This window comes from Protopterus annectens, chromosome 12.part0, assembly GCF_019279795.1.
Source record: "Protopterus annectens isolate FY-2018-M chromosome 12.part0, PAN1.0, whole genome shotgun sequence".
Classification (NCBI taxonomy): Eukaryota; Metazoa; Chordata; order Ceratodontiformes; family Protopteridae; genus Protopterus; species Protopterus annectens.
The window spans coordinates 912,547,700-912,567,462 of NC_056746.1; the positions used below are offsets into that span (position 1 = coordinate 912,547,700).

At 43.7% G+C, this 19,763-nt stretch overlaps 1 protein-coding gene across 4 annotated transcripts in view; it reads right to left on the bottom strand.

Moving 5' to 3' along the window:
* Positions 1–19,763, bottom strand: part of SPATA2 (spermatogenesis associated 2) — an 85,126-nt gene that overhangs the window by 40,641 nt on the left and 24,722 nt on the right. For 3 of the 4 annotated variants that reach the window (XM_044089937.1, XM_044089938.1, XM_044089940.1), the window contains exon 2: positions 11,100–11,521. In XM_044089937.1, coding sequence (XP_043945872.1) covers positions 11,100–11,417 — 318 coding nt within the window. In that variant the 5' untranslated portion in view covers positions 11,418–11,521. Of the gene's footprint in view, positions 1–11,099; positions 11,522–19,139; positions 19,245–19,763 lie in introns of those variants that run through there. The other variant, XM_044089939.1, reaches the window with a different exon arrangement.

Here is a 19,763-nt window from a genome sequence, read left to right on the forward strand (position 1 = left end):
GGGAAGAACAGGTTTAAAGTGACTAGCACAATAAGGGGATAAGGGGATTCAGAAATAAGCAAGGTTCTTCACAGGATTATGTTGACAGAAAATAAATGGGGATGTGGGATACATGATGGCACTAATACTGTTTTTAGTAACAGACATCCATTTATTTGGGCAGTTATCAGTCAAACCAATACACATTTTAAGTAAATATACTAAAAGGAGAAATTAAAATTAAAAATGCACGCCCTAAGAGAGGAAATTAAGACTACATTACTAAGTGTTTTTACGTTAATGTGATGTATTTTAAATGTCTTAACAGTGATGGAACAGTTAACCCTCATTTTAAATTAATGTTACAATAGTGGCTCAATTGTACTCACAGATATGGCCTGGAAACTGTATAGAACAGCTATAGAATTGTTTCAGCATAAAGGTCAAACAGTTCCTTCGGACCCTGCTAGTTGTTATGCACCCAGTTTAGTCTGGAGTTCATTGTCCCCACAAGATTTTCTCAATTTTCCTGCCATTAAGTTATGACTTCTTACTCCTGATGACTCACTCACACAAAAGTGCATCAAAATTACTATTTTCTGGTCCTCAGGCAACTATGCTACAGTCACCAAATTATTAAAGGACCTCCACCCAGGATCTACCAGCACACTGGCCAGACCCCTGGCAGCAATGAGAAACAAATCAGCTTCGTCTTTCAGTCTCCTACTTTCTTCCTCTACATCCTTCATCATTGCTCTTCTGACTCCCCTAACTCCCCTTCCAGCAAGGTACCCTCCCTTCTTGCTTTCCTTCATGAAGGCAGAACCAAAATAAATATTTACTACCGTGTTTCCTCTGGTCTTAGACAATCTTCAACCATCTTCTAACCAAGATCTGCCCTCCTTTATACTACATTTTAAAAGATTTCTCTCTCCTATTTTACTGTGTGAATTCCCTTTCAGCTTGTTTGAGATGTTGTTTTGCTAGTCTCTCATACGCATTCCACCTATGTGCTGCTTACCCTCATAATTCTATGCATGGACAAAATGGCCCGTTTATCATTTTTTCTGCCTTTTCCTCAAATCCCTGTCCACAGCCATAGCTTTCCACCCCTGACCAACTTCTACAGCTTTTTACTCCAATCTGATGCCCATTTCCAACTCATCTATAGCTTACCCACATGCTTGAAAAACACCACTCTCATAAGCTCCTATAATATATCATCTTTTTCTACTCTTACTCATACCTCAGTTTTAAACCACCCAGTGTTATGATCACTACTTGTAAAAGTGCATTAGTTAGGACATGCCTGACCCACATCACCTTGGAAAAGATCACAAGAATTCAAACTATTCAGGGACAGTCCTAGACTAGCTGGACGACTCAACGGTGAAAGTCTGAGCTGGCTTTTATACAGGAAATATTTTATAAAGGAAGATCAGTTTTTAACAATTTTACAATCTGGTTATGATCAGGCAACCTTGGGAACTGATTTGGGTCTAATACTGTGGTACCATCTTCCTTGACTTTAAAGATGTTTGACTTCTCTATCAATCCCATATCTCTATCCACCATAAAAAAAAAAAAAAAACTTCCCCTAAAATTAAAACCTGGTTCCAATGCCCCAGATGAAATTCCCTCCTACTTCCTAAAGTAGCCACAGAAACCATTGTTCTCCCTATCGGCATACTAATTAATCAGTCTCGCGAAAATCCAAGTCCCCCAGCTCTGGAAGAATTATTACTCTCCATAAAGGTGGCAATAATAATGACATCCTAAACTTTTGCCATATTGTCATCCGATCCCCTATTTCTAAGCTACTTGAAAAGTGTACACATCAACAACGGTTACCCTACCTCATCAATAAATCAGCTTCTTACCCCCCCCCCCACAACATGGTTTTAGAAACAAATCAAAGCCCGTGACTCTGGCTACTTTGTATCCACTCTTCCTCGACCTCTAAGGCATTCAACACTATTTCCCAGAACCTCCTTACCAAACTCTCTAAACTTAACCTATCCCTTACCTCTACTCAGTGGTTCTCAAGCTATCTCAGACAGACTAGCAGTTACATGGGGGGGGGGGGGATACCTCACCCTTCCTTTATACATCCACAGGCGTCCCCAAGGATTCACTCTAGGCCCCCTACTATTAAACATATTCATGAACGATTTCTTCCAAGCCATTCCTAACTCCAGTCTCATCCAATATGTCAATGATTCTACTATAATCTGTTCCTCCCCTTCCATCACAACTCTTAATCTAACATAAGCCGCCTTCTCTTCCACCGAACAGTGGATGCTCGACAATCATCTAGTCCTTAATGCAATCAAAACAAAACTTGTTATTCAATAAACGCAAAACTTCTTCCCTAGACTATCTTTGATAATTACCAGCAATAATACTACCCCCCCTAAAACTAGTCCCCGAAAATTACTAGGAATCATTGACAAACAAAAATTTGATAAGCATCTACAAGCAAAAAAAAAAGTATGCTTTCCCACCACAGTCGCTTTAGCTCTCCCACCACCAGGATTACATTAGCTAATACATACCTCATCCCATCCCCTTTTATATGGTGCATCTATCGTAACCAGCCTACAATCTTCCCTCAAAACAAAACTCTCATCTTGTTATAACAAACTCTCCAAATTTGCAGCAGGTCATAGAGCCTCTTCTCACAACTGTAATTCCCTTCACCAACTAAGTTGGCTAGAATTACCAAACATATACCCAGCTCATCCAAGAACAAACTCATACATAACCAGTCTCTCCACCCCTCCCTAGCAAATACCTTTGAAATGTATAAACCAGATAGACTCCAAGATCCAATTCCCAATACCCAATTAAATTGCATAAACCACACATCCTGCTGGGAATCAACTGATGTCCTTCTCTCTTGCATGCCTCTGTAACTACCATCCGCACCACCAGCAGTCTCTCCTTGTTTAAAACATCACTGCACTCACACCTCACTTCACAATGGAAATACTCTTGCTCTCATCCAACCTAATTCTACCACACTTTCTTCCTAACTTTCCAAACTTTGTTGCCTGTCACTACCCCTTAAAGTTTTACATTCCTTGGGACACATTCCACCAATGCCTAAAAAATTACCTCATTGTAATTCCCTTAAAAAAAAAAAAAAATACTTACTGAATTAACCTGATATAAAGTTTCCTAACGAAAATCTTTTTATTTCTGTATTATGTAACATCTATTTGAGTTGTGCAATATGGGTTTGTACTACATAAAATATGTATTTAACATTTAGCTGAAATTTATATTATGGATTTGTGCTCTCTGTACTATGTATGCATTTGCATTTCTCTGGAGCTTCACGCTCCAGGACTCCATTGAAAATGGGCTCCTTGTAGCCCAATGGATTATCTTGGAAAACAAACTGCAAATAAATACGATTCAATTTACAAAACGACTCAAATGTAGAAAAACAGAAGTCTTTGGAAATGTTCATTAAAGTTGTTTAGGTACACAGAGGGCTCAGTACTTGGAACTGCTATTGTTCAATTTGCTTCACCCCATGACTACTTAAACAAAATTTATTTTGGGTAGATAAATATGCAGATTACTGCAAAATTGCTTTTGTAAGTCAACAGCAAGGATTACCAAGATATGAATATGTACTTGTCTAAGGATGTAAAATGGGCAACTGACATTGGTATCTTTCATCTTTCAGGTCTGACAAATGTAAAGTCATGGACTTTGGGGAAAGCATCACCTAATGGAAACTTATTTACAGGAATCAGAATTAAAAGAGGTACTCAAACACGATTTTGGTATAAAAACTTTGCTGACAGATTACAGATGTCTGGACCTAATTATGAATACAGCCATTAAACAAATCAGAGTTGCACTAAAGAATGCTGAGGCTATTAGAATGCCCAGAAGAGACAGCAACTCACTTTGTATGCATTCTCCATGACAACAGAAAAGAAAAGTCCCTGTCCAGTCAGATTACGAAAAAGATGCCAAAATTACAGATATAGCGAGAAGACGATTTCCAGTATTGAAGTACAAAGCTTGTATGCTAATGCAGAGTTACAATGAACTACTCAACACCAAGTACTATAAACTGGGGGGGGGGGGGCGTACCCTAAAAATTAAAACATTGTCTAAATTTCAGAAAGCTGTATACCAGTTACAAGTCAGGAATAAAATATGCAATCTACAGATGTTAAAAATAACATACAAGAGAACGGAAAACAAACTGTATAACAGTTGTAACTGTACAACAGAATTTGCTGGCTTGTTTACAAAGATTATACCTAACGAGGGGTATACCCGATGAGCAGTTGCATATTTAAGTGAAGTCCCATCCAAAAAAAAAAAAAACACACACACAAACAACTTATGTGCATTTAAGAGATATATCCCACAAAGAGTGACATGACACAAGACAAATGAGTCTGAAAATAAGTCATCTGTACAGCACAGATGCTCCCTACAAGGAACTTGACATATGCCCAAGAAAGAACAAACTCAAGAGGAGTAGAGATTGTCATCTGAAAACTGGTTAGAAATGAAAGCCAGAGGAGTAGGTCAAGGAATAAATAAAACCATAGAAGCAGGTCCAAAAATTACTAAATCATTTAAGTCATTTAATGCCATAGTGCTGATGTGATAAACCATATCACACCTGGAGCTGCGGAAAGAGGACTATACAGCATGAAGGAAGAGTGTCACAAGAAACAGTACCAGATAACCATACTCAAATCATGTCAATCACAATGACTTTTGTTTAAACTAATAAAATATGAAGATGTGGAACATGTAAAAGTACAGTTTACCAGTAAGGCTTCACAAACTACTGTGAGGCTGCACTTTCATAAGCATACAGAGAGTAAGCTGTAATGGGGGGCATAAACCTTTCCAAATAATAAAAGTTATGTACTCACCATAACCTTCCATCTGAGTAGTTGTACTTCATTTGTCTTCAACCTGTGGGAATATGGATCCCTGCCAGCAAATATTACTAGCATCAGCTCACAGCTCCAGACTCCTCCCCTTACCCATAATACACCTCCACTGCCTTCCATCCCCAGATCAAGTTTGCTGAACTCAATTACTTAGAACCCGACCTGATAACATACTTGTGACCTATACTGCAGCCCGTATGCTGAACATGCGCCAAGGTCCGGGGGAATGAGGGAGGGACGGCTGAAGACAAATGAAGTGCAACTACTCAGACGGAACGTTATGGTGAGTACATAACTTCTTTATCTGTAGTTTACTTCATTTGGTCTTCAACCTATGGGACATCAACTCCTGGGAGGCCCTCATGGGAAGGATATTCCGGAGCACCGTGGAGCCAAAGGATGCTACTACTCCTACAAGTCAAATCCAATTTGTAATGAGAAATAAACGTAGGAGATGAAGACCAAGTAGCTGCAGAGCAAATGTCATCCAAAGACACCCTAGACCAGAAAGCTGCAGACATAGCCATGGACCTAGTGGAATGAGCTTTAACCTGACCTGGAAGAGACATGCCTTTGTCCTTGTAGACCTGCAGGACGCATGAAGAAATACATCTAGCTATAGTGACCTTGGAAATAGGTTGGCCCAAAAAGGGTCTATAGAATGAAACAATTGATCAGATTAACGAAAATTTTTTGTCCTGTGTAAATAGAATCGTGACTTGTCTATGAACATCCAAAATGTGTAGCTTGTATTCCATCCCGTTGGTAAAATTGTAAAGAACACAGGCAAATTTATAGTCTGATTTTGGCTGGTGACGCCACCTTAGAAGAGGAGATGGATTGGTTCGAAGGGAAACCATCTTTATGAAAAATCATGTACGGAAATTTGATGGATAAGGCCTGTAATTCTGAAACTCTTCTAGCAGAGGGAATAGCGACCAGAAAAGCTGTTTTCCACTATAGAAATTTCAGATATGCAGTTGCGGCAGGCTGGAAAGGTGGGGCGATCAGTGCTTGGAGAACCATAGTAAGGTCCCACGAGGGGACAGGATCTTTGATCAGGGGGCATAGCAAAAAAGTGCCTTTAATAAAGGCTTTACACAGTCTAGAGGATGCCAAGGCTACAGAATTCCCACCCACATGAAAATGAGAAATGGCAGCTAACTGAACTTTGACAGTGAAAGAACTAGCTCCATGCTGGAAAACAGCTAGGAAATCAAGAATAGCAGAAATAGGAGCCGTGAAAGGATCTAAACTCCTATGAGAGGCCCAGAAAGAAAAATGTTTCCACTTGCTGCGATAAACCTTTCTGGTTGAAGACTTGTGAGCAGCTACCAAAATAAGACTTAACTGAAAAGGAAAGTCTGGGAGTCCTAGCAATCACAGGAACTGGAGCAGCCAATCAGTGAGCTTCAGGCTGTCCAGACTTGGATGAGGCACCCTCGATGGGTGCGAAATCAGACCCTGAATAGGATCTAGGATCCAAGGTGGAGCCAGAAGGTGAGACCAAAGGAAGGGAAACCATACCTGGTGAGGCCATAATGGGGCAATGAAGATCACCTTGCTCCCCAGTCAACAAGCTTTCTGCAGAAACCTCGGGATGAGAGGAACTGGCGGGTAAGCATACAGAAGACTGGGGGGCCAAGGATGAACTAGAACATCTCTGGGGGACTCCCCCAGCAAGGGGTTCAGAGCGAAAAACCTGCTGCACTTCACACTGGAAGGAGATGCGAAGAGATCGGAGCAAGGTTGACCCCACTCGCTGAAGATCTGTTCCGCTACTGACAGATTCAGAGACCACTCGTAAGGCATCAGAATGGTCTGACTTACCCTGTCCGCTAGAATGTTGTGCCGTCCTGGAATGTGTGCTGCGATGAGAAAGCGACCGGTAGAGATAGTCCATTCCCACACTCTCAAGGACTCTTGACAAAGGGGGAAAGATCTGGTCCCTCCCAGTTTGTTGATGTACCAGACTACTGAGATGTTGGCTGACTGAATGGCAATCGCCCCCAAAGGTAGAAAGGCATGAAGGGCCTGAAATGCTAGAAGGACTGCCCTCATCTCTAGGACATTGATATGCAAAAGCTTGTCTCTATGGGGGACCACAAGCCTTGGACTGTCCTGCCCGAACAATGCCACCCCACACCAGAGTTGGGAGGCATCAGTGGTCACTGATTTGCTCCGTGGCTGGAACAAAGGATCATCCCTCCAAAATGTCTGGAGAGCTCATCCACCATATGAGGGATAACAGACAACTTTGGTGGATAGGTTAGTGGTAATTCCAACAGGGACCACTGAACCGCTAGAGTCCACTGAATAACCCGCAAGTGTAGCAGAGCGCATGTAAGAGTTATGGTCGCCACCATCGAGCCTAGGGCTCTCAACACTGATTCCGGTGTTGAGAGGCGAGAATAGTAAATCAGGGAGACATGCATCCTGAGGTTTTGAACTCTCTCCTAGGTCAGGAACACTTGGAACTGGAGTATGTCTATCCCGGCACCAATGTAGTCTATTACTTGTACAGGCTCTAGTAGAGATTTGGATGCGTTGATGGTGATACCCAAACTCAGGGCAAGTGTCAGAAAATAATACCTGGTTTGGGAAAGTAGATGCCTGGTGGGAGCAGTGAGGAGCCAATCATGCAGGTACGGATAGACCTGAATCCCCTGAAGCCTCAGATGAGCCGCTACAACCGCCATCACTTTGGTAAACACTCTGGGGGCTGTGGAGAGACCAAAGGGTAGTGCTAGAAACTGACAATGATTGGCCCCTAGCAAGAAGTGGAGGAACCTTCTGGAGCTTCTGTGCATTTTTATGTGATTGTAAGCATCCTGGAGATCCAACGAGCACATCCAGTCACTCTCTTGCAGGTATGTCATGATAGACTTTAGTATGACCATCTGGAACTTCTCTATGGCAACTGACAGATTCAAGGTAGAGGTCCAGAAGGGGTCTCAAGTACCGCGTTTTCTTTGGCACCAACAAGAACCTGGAGTAGAAGCCCAATCCGGAATGATCTGGGGGTGGGAGGATGGTTTTGATGGCTTGCTTTCCTAGCAGCTTGGAAACTTCCTGTGCTGCTACCTCCCTTTGCGTGGGTGGAACGTCCTGGAGGTGTTTGGGAGATATGGGGGAACACATGAAGGGGATAGAATATTCTCTGGATATGATCTGAAGCACCCAGCGGTCCGTTATGGACTCCCATGCCGTTGGGTGAAAGGACAATCTTCCCCAGACTGCCTCCAGTGTACAGTAGCCGGGCAACCCCTCAGGGTTGCTGCCTGGGTCTGTCAGAGAATGGTTCAAGACCTGAAGTTTCATGGACCCCCTCAGCCTCTGGGCCGGTGTCCATTCTGTCCCCTTTTGCCTCTAGGGGAAGAAGAGCCCCGAGGGTCCCGGGAATACTGAGACTTGTGGAACCACATCATCTTTTGCCCTCTCTGGTTCCGGGAAAAGGACCTTTGAGGGTTAGAGAAGCTGATCCCGATGGCAGACAGTATCTTCCAGTCCTTCTCACTCTAGACTAGTGTCTCCTTGACGGTCTTACCGAAAAGATTCGAGCCATCATAAGGGGCACTGGTAAAGGACATCTTAAGGGTTTGGTAAATTGGCACAACCTGAGCCAAGCGTTACACCTCATGGACATATCACACCCAGCCGCCCTAGCCACTCCTTCCGTAGCATGGGAGAGGAGTCACATGGACCTATTTGAAACCGCTTTCAGAGAGGCCATTTTCGCAGAGAATGGAGCCTTGTCCTCCTGCAACATGGAATTTGGGTGGAGACTACTCCAACTCCTTCATTAGGCCGCGTTGGAGTCTCGTGACATGGGCCAAGTAATTCAGCGCCCTGATCAAAAAGGTAGCTGAAGCATACACCCGCTTCCCTAGGCAGTCCATCATCCGTGACTCTGTCAGGAGTGTGGACAGTGGAACTTTCCTGAGATAGTTCCCTCTACGTGGCTGCTGCTACCACCATGGGGTCCACTGGGGAGCCCTTGTTCCAGGAAGGCCTGTCAATGGGGGGACTTAACCTTATAGGGGCACTTGGGGATCGGCTCCACGGTATCTGGTTCCTTCCACACCCACGAGGTGATCAAATCCACTAAAAGATCTGTGGGAAGGGACACCCAGGAAGTAGATGGGGCCGTGCCGAAAGCCTCCAGAAACAGACTCGGAGGGCGGCTCGGGGGCAGACCAACCTCCCTGAATGGCGTAGGATCTCCATGTCGTCTCCAAAGGACATATCACCGGGAGGTGATCTTGGGGAGCCTTCCCCATCATCTAAATCTGTGTCCTCGGTTAGGGACTCCGCGTCCAACTGCCTCCTCTTGCACGTATGCTTGCGAGGCACATCTCCAGTGGGGCTCTCAGGGGAGCGCTCATAAGCCATCTGTTCCTCTGGGGGAACTGTCTGGGGCTCTTTGGGTACCGGCTGTCCCTCTGGTAAGACAATGGGGACCATAAACAGAGCAGAGGGGGTGGTCAGGTGTCTCGATCAGATGGAGGACCCTTTCTAACATATCGAATGCCAAAGGAGAGTGGACCTCCTGGGAAGCTAATAAGAAGGCCAGTCTCCCCGGATCCAACAAGAGAATCAGAGCCGGACCCAAAGTTGGAGCTCTGAGGGAGGAAACCTGGCCCAACAATGTTGGAGCCGAAGGAAAAGGTTCCACTCCCTCGGATCTGACACCCAGGCTCCGGCTCAGAGAGCGGCTTGGATCCTAGATGCTCCAGGCAGCTGTCGATGTCGAGGAAATTAAGACAGTCGGTGCCGACCAACTGACTAAGGTCAACCTCCAATCTGAGAACTCCAAAGCCGAAGGTTGTATCAGGCAAGGAGAAATGGGATGAAAAAAGGAAGCGAGCTCCCCCCTCCAGAGGGAGGGGGTCTGGTAAGACCCCCATCTGGATCTGTGTACGGATAAAGCACCTCATCTTATTCAGATCCAGGTCAGATAAGGATCAGGTTGACCGTGACAAGACCATAGACTCTGACCTGGCGGGTCGGGGAATCGAAGCCCGGGAGACTGGACATGCCTGCTCCAGCTCCGGGGAGAACCTCTGAGACCAGAGCAGAGGAGAGTCACGATCTGTGCAGACCAGGGACCTCTTCCTCTTTTCCTTAGTCTTCGACTCTCTCTCCCATTTTCTAACTCTTCTCTGCTCCACTACCACAGGCTTAGATGCAGGAGTTTGAGTCCCAGCCTGGGAGGGAGGGGAGGCCAGAGGAAGAGAAGTGGGACAGGCAGTCACAGCAGCAGCTGTGACTGAAGCCAAAGACAAGGAAGGAGGATCAGAAGCAAGCAGAAGACCTTTGAGGGCCAACTTGGCCCTTCTATCCTTTAACGCTCAGGGATTGAACCCAGCACAAATAGAACAATAAACACTAAGTCGGGCCACACCTAAGCACAACACACTGTGTGGTCATCCCCTGGGGAAAGCTTATGGCCACACACTGTGCAGTGCTTAAAATATTAACTTTTCAGCCATTCTACCAGAAGAAAGAAGCTTTAAAGACTAGCAAAAAACTCTCTCTATTCTACAGACACACCCACTCACCACACTACAGACAGACAACACTAAAGGGGGGGTGGGCACCACAAACTAAACAAACCTACACTTGATGCCAAAGCGATGGGAGGGGAGAAAGGGTATCTACACTAACCTAAATTGGCTACAAGAAATGGAACTTTTTAAAACTTACAGTAAAAATTCACCCACTGCTAGCTGGAGCTCTGAAGACACGATTTATTACAAATCGCTGCAAATGAGATCTGGGGATGGAAGGCAGTGGTGTATTATGGGGTAAGGGGAGGAGTCTGGAGCTCAGAGCCGATGCTAGTAATATTTGCCGGCACGGATCCGTATTCCCACAGGTGTAAGACCAAATGAAGTAAACTACTTCAGATTATATTTTTTTACACAGAAGCAGTATGTCACCTTTCCCAAAAGGAGAGTTTTTAACACTAAAAGGCAATCATGGCAAATAACAGTTCGTGAGCACACTGAGCAGAGGTAGTGGAAGTAAACGAGAGAATTTAAAAAAAATACAGTGAAAAGAAACCACAGCAACAAATCACACAATCTGGTTATTTTCCAAAACTAAGAAAAAAAAAGCCTACTATTTACAGACATTTTAGCACTCCACTAACAATTGGGAGGAAAACAAAACATACTGCACCTTAATCTTTCTGAATTCCTTTTTCCAAGGATACAAAATAAGATTGATGCATATTGTCTCCAGTATTTCAAAAGCAGTACGCAGACAGCACAGACTGGAAGATTTCAGAACTTTCATAGCTTTTTCAGCTACTTCATAGAACTGTATCAACCTGAATCTATTTGAAGGCTCTGTGTGATGAAGGCAAAGGAGGGCTGAAGCTGCACTTTTAAGATAATCATCACTAAGGGGGCGCTGCTTGAAGTCTGACGCATCCAGTTTTGACTCAATAAGCTGTACATACTTCCTAAATAAATCTTCTCGATACTTTGAATCCATTTAGGGAGACTGTTTATGTTGACCCGAAGTCATGACTTCCACAACAGTTGGTGCAGAAGCTGGGGAGCATTTTTGAATTTCTTCTGCTGGACTTTCTCAAAATTCTGCAACAAAAACAAAACCACCACCATGAAGAAATATATTAAATTAGCTTCCGTATAAAAAAGTATTCACAAAATGTTTAACAGACAGAAATTATTTTTGAATGTCAGCAAAGTCTGTCCACTTTCCAACCTATGAAACAAGCTGCATTCCTTAGTGGCTTCACTTAACTCACACATGCTTCTGTGAAATGATTTGTTTTTGCCTGCCTCCCTCCCTTGAGCCAATCATCTTGTAAACTTTAAATCAGATTCCTTAATCAAAACAAAAATTTTTTAATCAGAAATCATGTGGCAGCAGCAGACAAAAACATCACTTGCATGAGGTGACTGACTAAAGATTCAATGCTGGAGAAGAGAAGTGAGAATGAGTGGCTGCCAGGTCACCCATCTGGGCTTTGGGGGGGGTCAACTGTTGCCTAGGGGGCTCCAAGGGCTCCGGACCCACCATCACACCTGGCCCCCCCCCCTTCTTGGTCTACCTAATAAAAATAAAAAAAAAATCCCTTGCTGGGTGGAGCCCCTAATTCTAGTCGGCTGCCTGCCTATGCCTAAAGCCGGTTATGGGGGGGGGGGGGTCAGTCCGACCTACTTGCAGTGCCAGCATCTACTGGAAAAAAAGACCATAAGCAGGCAGATTCCCCAAATTCCAAGTCCATCCTCCAGCAGTTGCCACTTCAAAACAGGCCCGACATCCGGCCAGTACACCAAAGCCTTTAGGCTATTTATACGCCATACATCACTCATATGCTCCTGTACAAGGTGTAAGGCATAAAGGTGACATCTGGACGCATCATCCTCAAACTGAGAGCCCCAGGAGGAACCCAGCCCAAGGACACCAGGGGGTAACATACATATCCACAGGGACAAAAAAAAAAAAAAAACAGGGGAGGAAGTGGAGCAAATACTGCAACACTGAAGACTGACATCTACTGTTATGGTAAGATTTTATACAACTGTACTAAGTCCTTCCATTTCACTGTTGCAGTCATCTTAACATGAGGGAGAGTGCCAAAGCTCCAGAGCCTTCTAGAAACCCATGAAGAATGACCCTAGCAAAACCAGCTCTAGCCCTGAAAATGACATCCAACTGGTAAAGGTATGCACCAAAGACCAGGTAAGACCGAATTAGTACCCAAACCCTTGAAAAAAAGCACCAGAAGTAGCCTCAGCCCTAGTAGAGTGATCCTTAACCACAGATAGAAAGCTCTTGCCATAAGAACAAAAAGAAATGGCTTTAGAAAACCAAGAGGAAGTAGTCTACTTGGAACCGCCACACAATGATCTAGGATGAAAAAACTGATCAGTAGTTCTAAAATCTTTAGCTTTGTCCAAATAAAATCAGAGTTGTATATGCACAAAGTGTGCAACACTTTCTCACTAGCAGACTGAAAAGGGGAAAAGTGGGCAAATTAATAGACTGATTAACTACCTTAGGCATAAAAGAAGGCTTTGTACAAAGAGATTCTGTCCTTATGAAAAACTAAAAAAGGAGCAACAGCCATAAGGGCTTGCAGCTCAAACAGTCTGGCAAACGCAAGGGCCAACAAAAGAACAGTCTTCCAAGAACAATGCTGTAAGGAAGCTGAAGCTGCAGGCTCAAAAGAAGCCAGAGTCAATTTCTCCAAAAAAAAATAAGATTCCAGGAAGGAGGAACAGGTGTTCCTGGGAGGTCTAATATGAATGACACCTTTAAGAAACTGTTTGGCCTCAAACCTAGAGGCCAAAGGAGTTAGAGAGACAAGCATAAATAGCTGAGATTTGGGCTTTAATAGACTATGCCAACTTGGCTCTGAGCATTTCACACAAGAAGCAAACATCCACACTAAGTGGGTCCCGGTTACAAAAAAAGACACCAAACAGAATGACTCTTCCATTTGGACAAGTAGGATTTCCTAGTAGTGCGTTTCCTGGCTTCCTGCAGAACCTAAAGCACACCCTCAGAAGAAAAGTGCCTAAAGGGAATCAAAATCCTGTCACCCACACAGTGTCAGCCGAAATGTGTACAGGTGGGAACGGATGAGAGACCCCTTGTCTTGTGTGGAAAGATACACCTTGTGAAGTAACTTGTGGTATTTGCCAGTGGCTAAGTGCATAAGATGGAACCAATGCTTTTTGGGGCAAAATTGAGTCACCAGCAATATTTTGGAAACATCCTGTTTTATCTTGCACAGGACTTCTGGAATGATAGGAAGGGGAGGAAGGCATAAAAAAAAAAATCCCCTTCCATGAAAAAGATAGGGCAACCACCTTCTAGGCGAAGACAAGAGAGTCCTGGCACAAAACAGAGGAAGCTGTCTGATCAGAGGGGGAGAAAAGAAATTCTCCGAGGAATAACCCAATGGTGAATGATGTCCAGAAACACATCCCTATGGAGCATCAACTTGGCAGACTGTTATGGACCTGCTCAGTGGAGTCTGCCACAAAATTCTCACTTGAAGGAATGTACACTGCTTGAAGTGCAACGTGATAAAGAATTGCTAGTTCCTAAACCTGGCGTGCCAATCTGCAAAGCAGGTAGGACCTTGCCCCCCCCCATTTGTATGCATACGACATCACTGTTATGTTGTCTGTAAAGATTTTGAGGCGCCCTGGAGAAGACACAAGATGAAAAGCAGTGAGGGCCAATAGAAGTCATCTCATCGGTTTTGATGTGCTCCTTCTGCTGCCAAGACCAAAGACCTTGCTAGGTTTCCGAAGGAAGCTTCCCAACCCCTGTGAAAGGTTTTCTGTGAACAGCTCCAGACAGGGATGCAGGGATTGAAAGGAAGGCCTGGATTCAGTCAGTTATTGAATCAACCAGTGAAAATCCAACTCGAGACATGGAAAAGGGACTGGAAACTCTGAATATGGGAACGCTGAAGCCAAATTCACTTTAGATACCACTGAAGTATGTGTAATTTGGCAAAGGGAACCATAGCGATTGTAGACGCCATGAAGCCCAGAGCCCTTAAGAATTCCCTAACCGAAATCACAGCCAGACGAAGAAGAAACTAAAACAAGGAAATCAGAGTCAAAGCCTTGAGAGGAGGCAGGGATGCTAGCATAGAACAGTCTAGATTCCTGCATCCCAGAAAAACGACCCCAAGAGGAGGACAGAAGGATTTTTGAAAATTTACAGTGAACACCAAAGCCTTGCAACAGTGATGTGACCCACTGAAGGTGATGTAAACTCTCTGGAGAGGCTTGAAAAAGCAGGTTGCCTAAATAAGGAAAGACCTGAACGCCTTTGAGTCTGCAAAAACGAAACAAGAGCAAGGCATTTGTTGCATACTCTTGGGGCAACAGAGAGGCCAAAGGGCAAAGCAGAGAACTGAAAATGTCAGGAAGCGCAGAAATTATAGTTATGTACTTAACATAACTTATCTGTAGTCACCATTCATCACACTAAGGTCTTGGATCAGATATCTGATCCGAGCAATCAGATACAGACACCAGCTTAGCTCAAGCTCCTCCCCTCCCATAATGCTCTCCTGCCCTCCAATCCCTCAGATCGAGTTTGCATAAGGAAAGAATATAGACTAAAGCACTAACAGCAAAAACAGAACCACCATAATCCAACCAATCTTCCAGGAAGGGGGCTGGAGGGTGGGACCATGATGAATGGGGACTACAAACACAGATGCCACGTTATGGTAAGTATAGAACTATAAATCTGTTATCTAGTCACCATTCCTCACACTAGGATCAGAGTCCCCAGCTACCTAAATCCTGGGAGGTCTCAAGGAAGGACATGCCGAAGAACTGTGGAGCCAAAGGAAGCCATTCCTCTAGCAACCAAATCCAACTTAGTGAGAAAGGAGTGTGCGAGGAGACTACCGCGTTGCTGCTGCACAAATGTCATCTAAAGATTGAGGATCTGCAAATGCAGTTGAGGTAGAAACTGCCCTGGTGGAATGAGCCCTCGCTGGTGCAGATATAGAACACCTTCTGAAGAGTGAATGAAGGAAATACATTGCGAAATCCAGCGAGAGACCGTGACATTCAAAATTCTTCTGCCCTTTCCATTCATAGAAAAGGCTACAAATAATTGGTCTGAACATCTAAACTCAGTTCTATGTAGATAAAAATGAAGTTGACGAATGTCTAAGGTGTGCAGGATATATTCCCCATTTACTGGTATAGTTAGGAAAAAATACTGGGAGATTAATGCATTTATTGAGATTTGTTGTTGAGGCCACTTCAGGCATGAAGGATAGATCTGGCTTCACAGACACTGTCCTTATGGAAAATTAAAGTAGGGCGGCTTGACAATAAGCTTGCAGGTCCAAAACTCTTCGCCAAATTTACTGCCACTAAAAAGGCAGTCTTCCAAGACAGAAATTTGATATCTTAAGATGCCGCCGGTTCGAAGAGTGGTTTTGTCAATGCCTGCTGGACCAAAGTCAAGTCCCACGGAGGAGATTGATGCTTCACAAGGGGCCGTAAGAAAAAAACGCCTTTTAAAAAGGCCTTACAGAGGCGGGAAGAAAAGACTGAATCACCACTAATGTGAAAATTCAAAATTGCTGCCAGTTGAACCTTGATCGCGGAAAAACTGGCCCCTTCCTTAAAAAGGTCAAGAAGAGAAGGATCTCAAGGAACAGAATCAGAAAAAGGATCCATATTCTTATTCTTTTCTCAAAATAGAGAACCTCTTCCATTTACTGGAATAAACCTTCCTAGTGGAAGACCTCTGGGAAGCAAGAATAATATACTTTACGGGCGAAGCTAGCCTGGACTTAGCCAAAATCACTGGAAGGGGACAAACCACGTTGCCAGATGTAAGGTCTGAAGGTTCAGGAGAGGGAGTAGAGATGGATGAGACAAAGTTCCGGAATTGGATCGAGCACTCAGGGTGGATGCCTCAAGTGAGGCCGCAGAAGGGGGACCCACACCTGCCAAGGCCAGAAAGGGATCAACTGACTCTCTAGGCGTCTGGCTTTCTGAAGTACTCTGGAAATTAAAGGCAAAGGAGTGAAGGCAAAATCGTGGGTGAGTGCCTCCCTGGGGGATTCCTCCTCTGGGAGGATCAATGCAAAGAAGTTGCTGCATTTGTGGTTGAGAGGAGATGCAAACATTTCGCAGCTCGGACAACCCCACCAACGAAAGATCTACAACGTTCTACAAGGAAACGGCTCAAGTACTTAAAGCCCATGCACTTATCTATCCAACTTGGAAGCCATGCATTCTCCAACCAAGACCGGAATAGCTGGTCAAGAGAAGGTCAACACTTGCAGTACACCACATGGAACACAACCCTCCAGAACACATCAGCACTGCCTTCACATAAAAACACAAACCACACACCCACCTTCGCGGAGGATCTTAATAAAAATCTACCCAAACAGCAGAGACCTCCAAGACAAATGCACTTGACCAACACAACACTAATCACGAGACAACTCTCCTAAACAGTACGCCACTCAACCAAAGCCCCTAAGGCAAAACAGCATGCCCAACTTAAATGGCTATGATTTAGTGAAGTCAGTTCTCACCATAGCCGTCAACCTCTTAGCACAAAACACCTGAACAAAGCCAATAATGGGGGAATACAGCCCCCAAACATATTCAGTGAATTCAGTTCTTACCATAGCTCTCAACCTTAGCACAAAAACCTGGACGAAGCCAATAATGGGGATATACAGTCCCAAAAATAGGGACAAATTTCAAATATTCATCTTATAAAAACTTAGAAAATTGGTAGAATAAAAGGTTTTGTGTTACCATGTTTCTTCTGAAAAATATGAAGTCTGAAATTCAAATGTCTTGTCATTTATTATTTAACATTTGTTAACCAGGAAAGTCTGACTTGGAACAAAAGGCAATTTTCAGCAGAGGCCCAGGGAGAAACACTCCATACACATGTCTTTGTAACATGGGAGGACACCAGGGCACCCAGCGGAAACCCATGCAAATACAAGGAGGACATGCAGACTCCACCCCAGGCAAAAATCAAACCAAAGAACCTCTAGATGTGAAGCAACAATGCTACCAATGCATCATTACACCATCAACAACTACTTATTGAATTAAACATCCATTCCAGAAACCACAGATTTTATGAGGAACAGATGAAAAATATGAGGCAAAAGTCTGCAGAGTTGTCACAGATGGTGGTGGGCAGGGAATTCAGGCTCTTGCTACCCGACTAAGGTACAGGGTTCAAGCCAGAGGTATTCTCTACCCCCCAGGTCATTACACACCCCATCCTGAGTTTCTGTACCTGCACTCTGCTGTTTCAGCTTTCTCTTCTCCTGCAAATCAGTTCACACTGTCCATAACAGCTTCAATAAACACACAGCTTCAGCTTTCTCCTCTCCTGTGTTTGTGTCAGAATGCACACTTCGTTTCTTGGCTCAGAATGCAAACTTCTGGTTTCTTGGCTCGTTCCGAGACTGCTGACTCTGCAGTCTGATCCCCTTCCAGTCTACGAGGTTAGCACCACATAGACTTCTCAGGAATCAGCAACCTGCTTCCTTCTTCCTAAATCCAGACCGTTAACCATAACACAAAGAAAATAACTAAGCAAGACTGTATTAAAATTCTCTTGGGGGGGGGGGGGATGCAGACATGATCCAACAACTACGAAGAAGCACAATGACCCTTACCAAGTGAGATATGCAAGAATGTCAAAAACCCAGCAGCACACCACTCAGTTTTAGGAAAACTTGAAAATCTCTTCAATGACAAAACGTTTGTAACAATTCTCAGAAATAAAAACATCAGGAAATGCACAGTCTGCATGAAATACAAAATGTTACACGGAAAATTAAAGTTTCCATTCTACTAGGAAACTGATGGCAATGCAGAAATTAGAAAATACAGCGCACACTGAAACATTCAGTTAATAAAAAAAAGAAACAAATGCAGAGTCACCCCCCCCCAAATGAAAAGATAGAAGCAGCAGCAAACCACAAAATGATGTAACAAGGGTAAAGAGGCAACCTAGTCAAACTCTGATCAGTGAAGGAAAACAGACCAGTTTCAACAATATGCTCACATATGCTTAGCACTACTGCAATAAAAAACAAACGGCCCTTTCATACAACACAGCAGATTAGCAACCATAGGTCAATCTGTAACATATACCAGCATAAGCAAGAACATTACGGACTGCAATAGAGCATTACAAAAATGCATTTAAGTATTAACTGCAGCAGATCACAACAGTGGACATGTCAGTTTAAGATAGACATAATACAACTAGTTTTAGAAAGCACAATGTTGGAAAGGAAAAAACACAAAATGCTCTAAAACTATACATGTTGGTTATACTTGTAAGTAGATTCAAGAATTGAAATAGGTTAAAAAATGTACACACCAATATACAGGCTAGAGTACCTTGCTGGTGTGCTAATGACAGCACACTATTTTAAAATTGGTACAAAATGCAAAGTTAGGAGGGAATGACAGTAAAATTAAAGTACAGAGACCAATGAGGGACAGAACTGGGAAAATAAGAGCAGCATTGTCCCTTCCTCTACGATTTAATCCGATCCTTCACCTTTGCTACAACATGCAGCTAAGTGGCTTAAAGCTACCCAAAGCATTGATAGTTGTAAAAACTACAGCCTTTATTTTAATTCATTTTTAAATAAATTAAGAGAAGGCCTGGAAGTGCAGCTCCATCAGCACCTACCTTAATCTGGCAATTTTCATAGGAGATTTGAATCTTTCAGAAAGACTGGGAGATTCCAAGAACCCATGAAAAGAGGGACAATGAAAGGACTGACAACTTGAGCAATGAGTGGTTCAGCCAACTGGCACAAGACTCTACAAAAAAATAACAGAAAGTACAACTGTGCAAGAAAACCTGGTTTAAAATGATCACCACCAATGCAACCTAAGCTATATGGGTTATATCCTGCTAAGGAGTAAACAGTCGGCCACCTTCCACTCACCCAAACCGAAAGTCAGCTTTAGCCGACTAAAAAGACAGGTTTTGGGTGCCAAGTCCTTTAGAGCTATCATGGCAGAGACAGGAAGGCTAAGCCCTGATAGTACAATGTTAAAGATGCCAACATTTTTTCACACCCTGGCATAAAACTCCACACTAAAAAAATAGAGCTGGAGGGACCTGCTACTGCAGCAATGATACTGCTATGGTAAGTTTACTAACACAACTGTACAATTATAATCATGCTCATCAATACTAATACAGTCTTAGCTACATGGACTGAACACCCCAGCTTACTAGACTTATAAAGTGTAAAGGGAAACCTGGAGAATGGTCCCAGCAAAAACAGATCTAGACCTAGAAAAG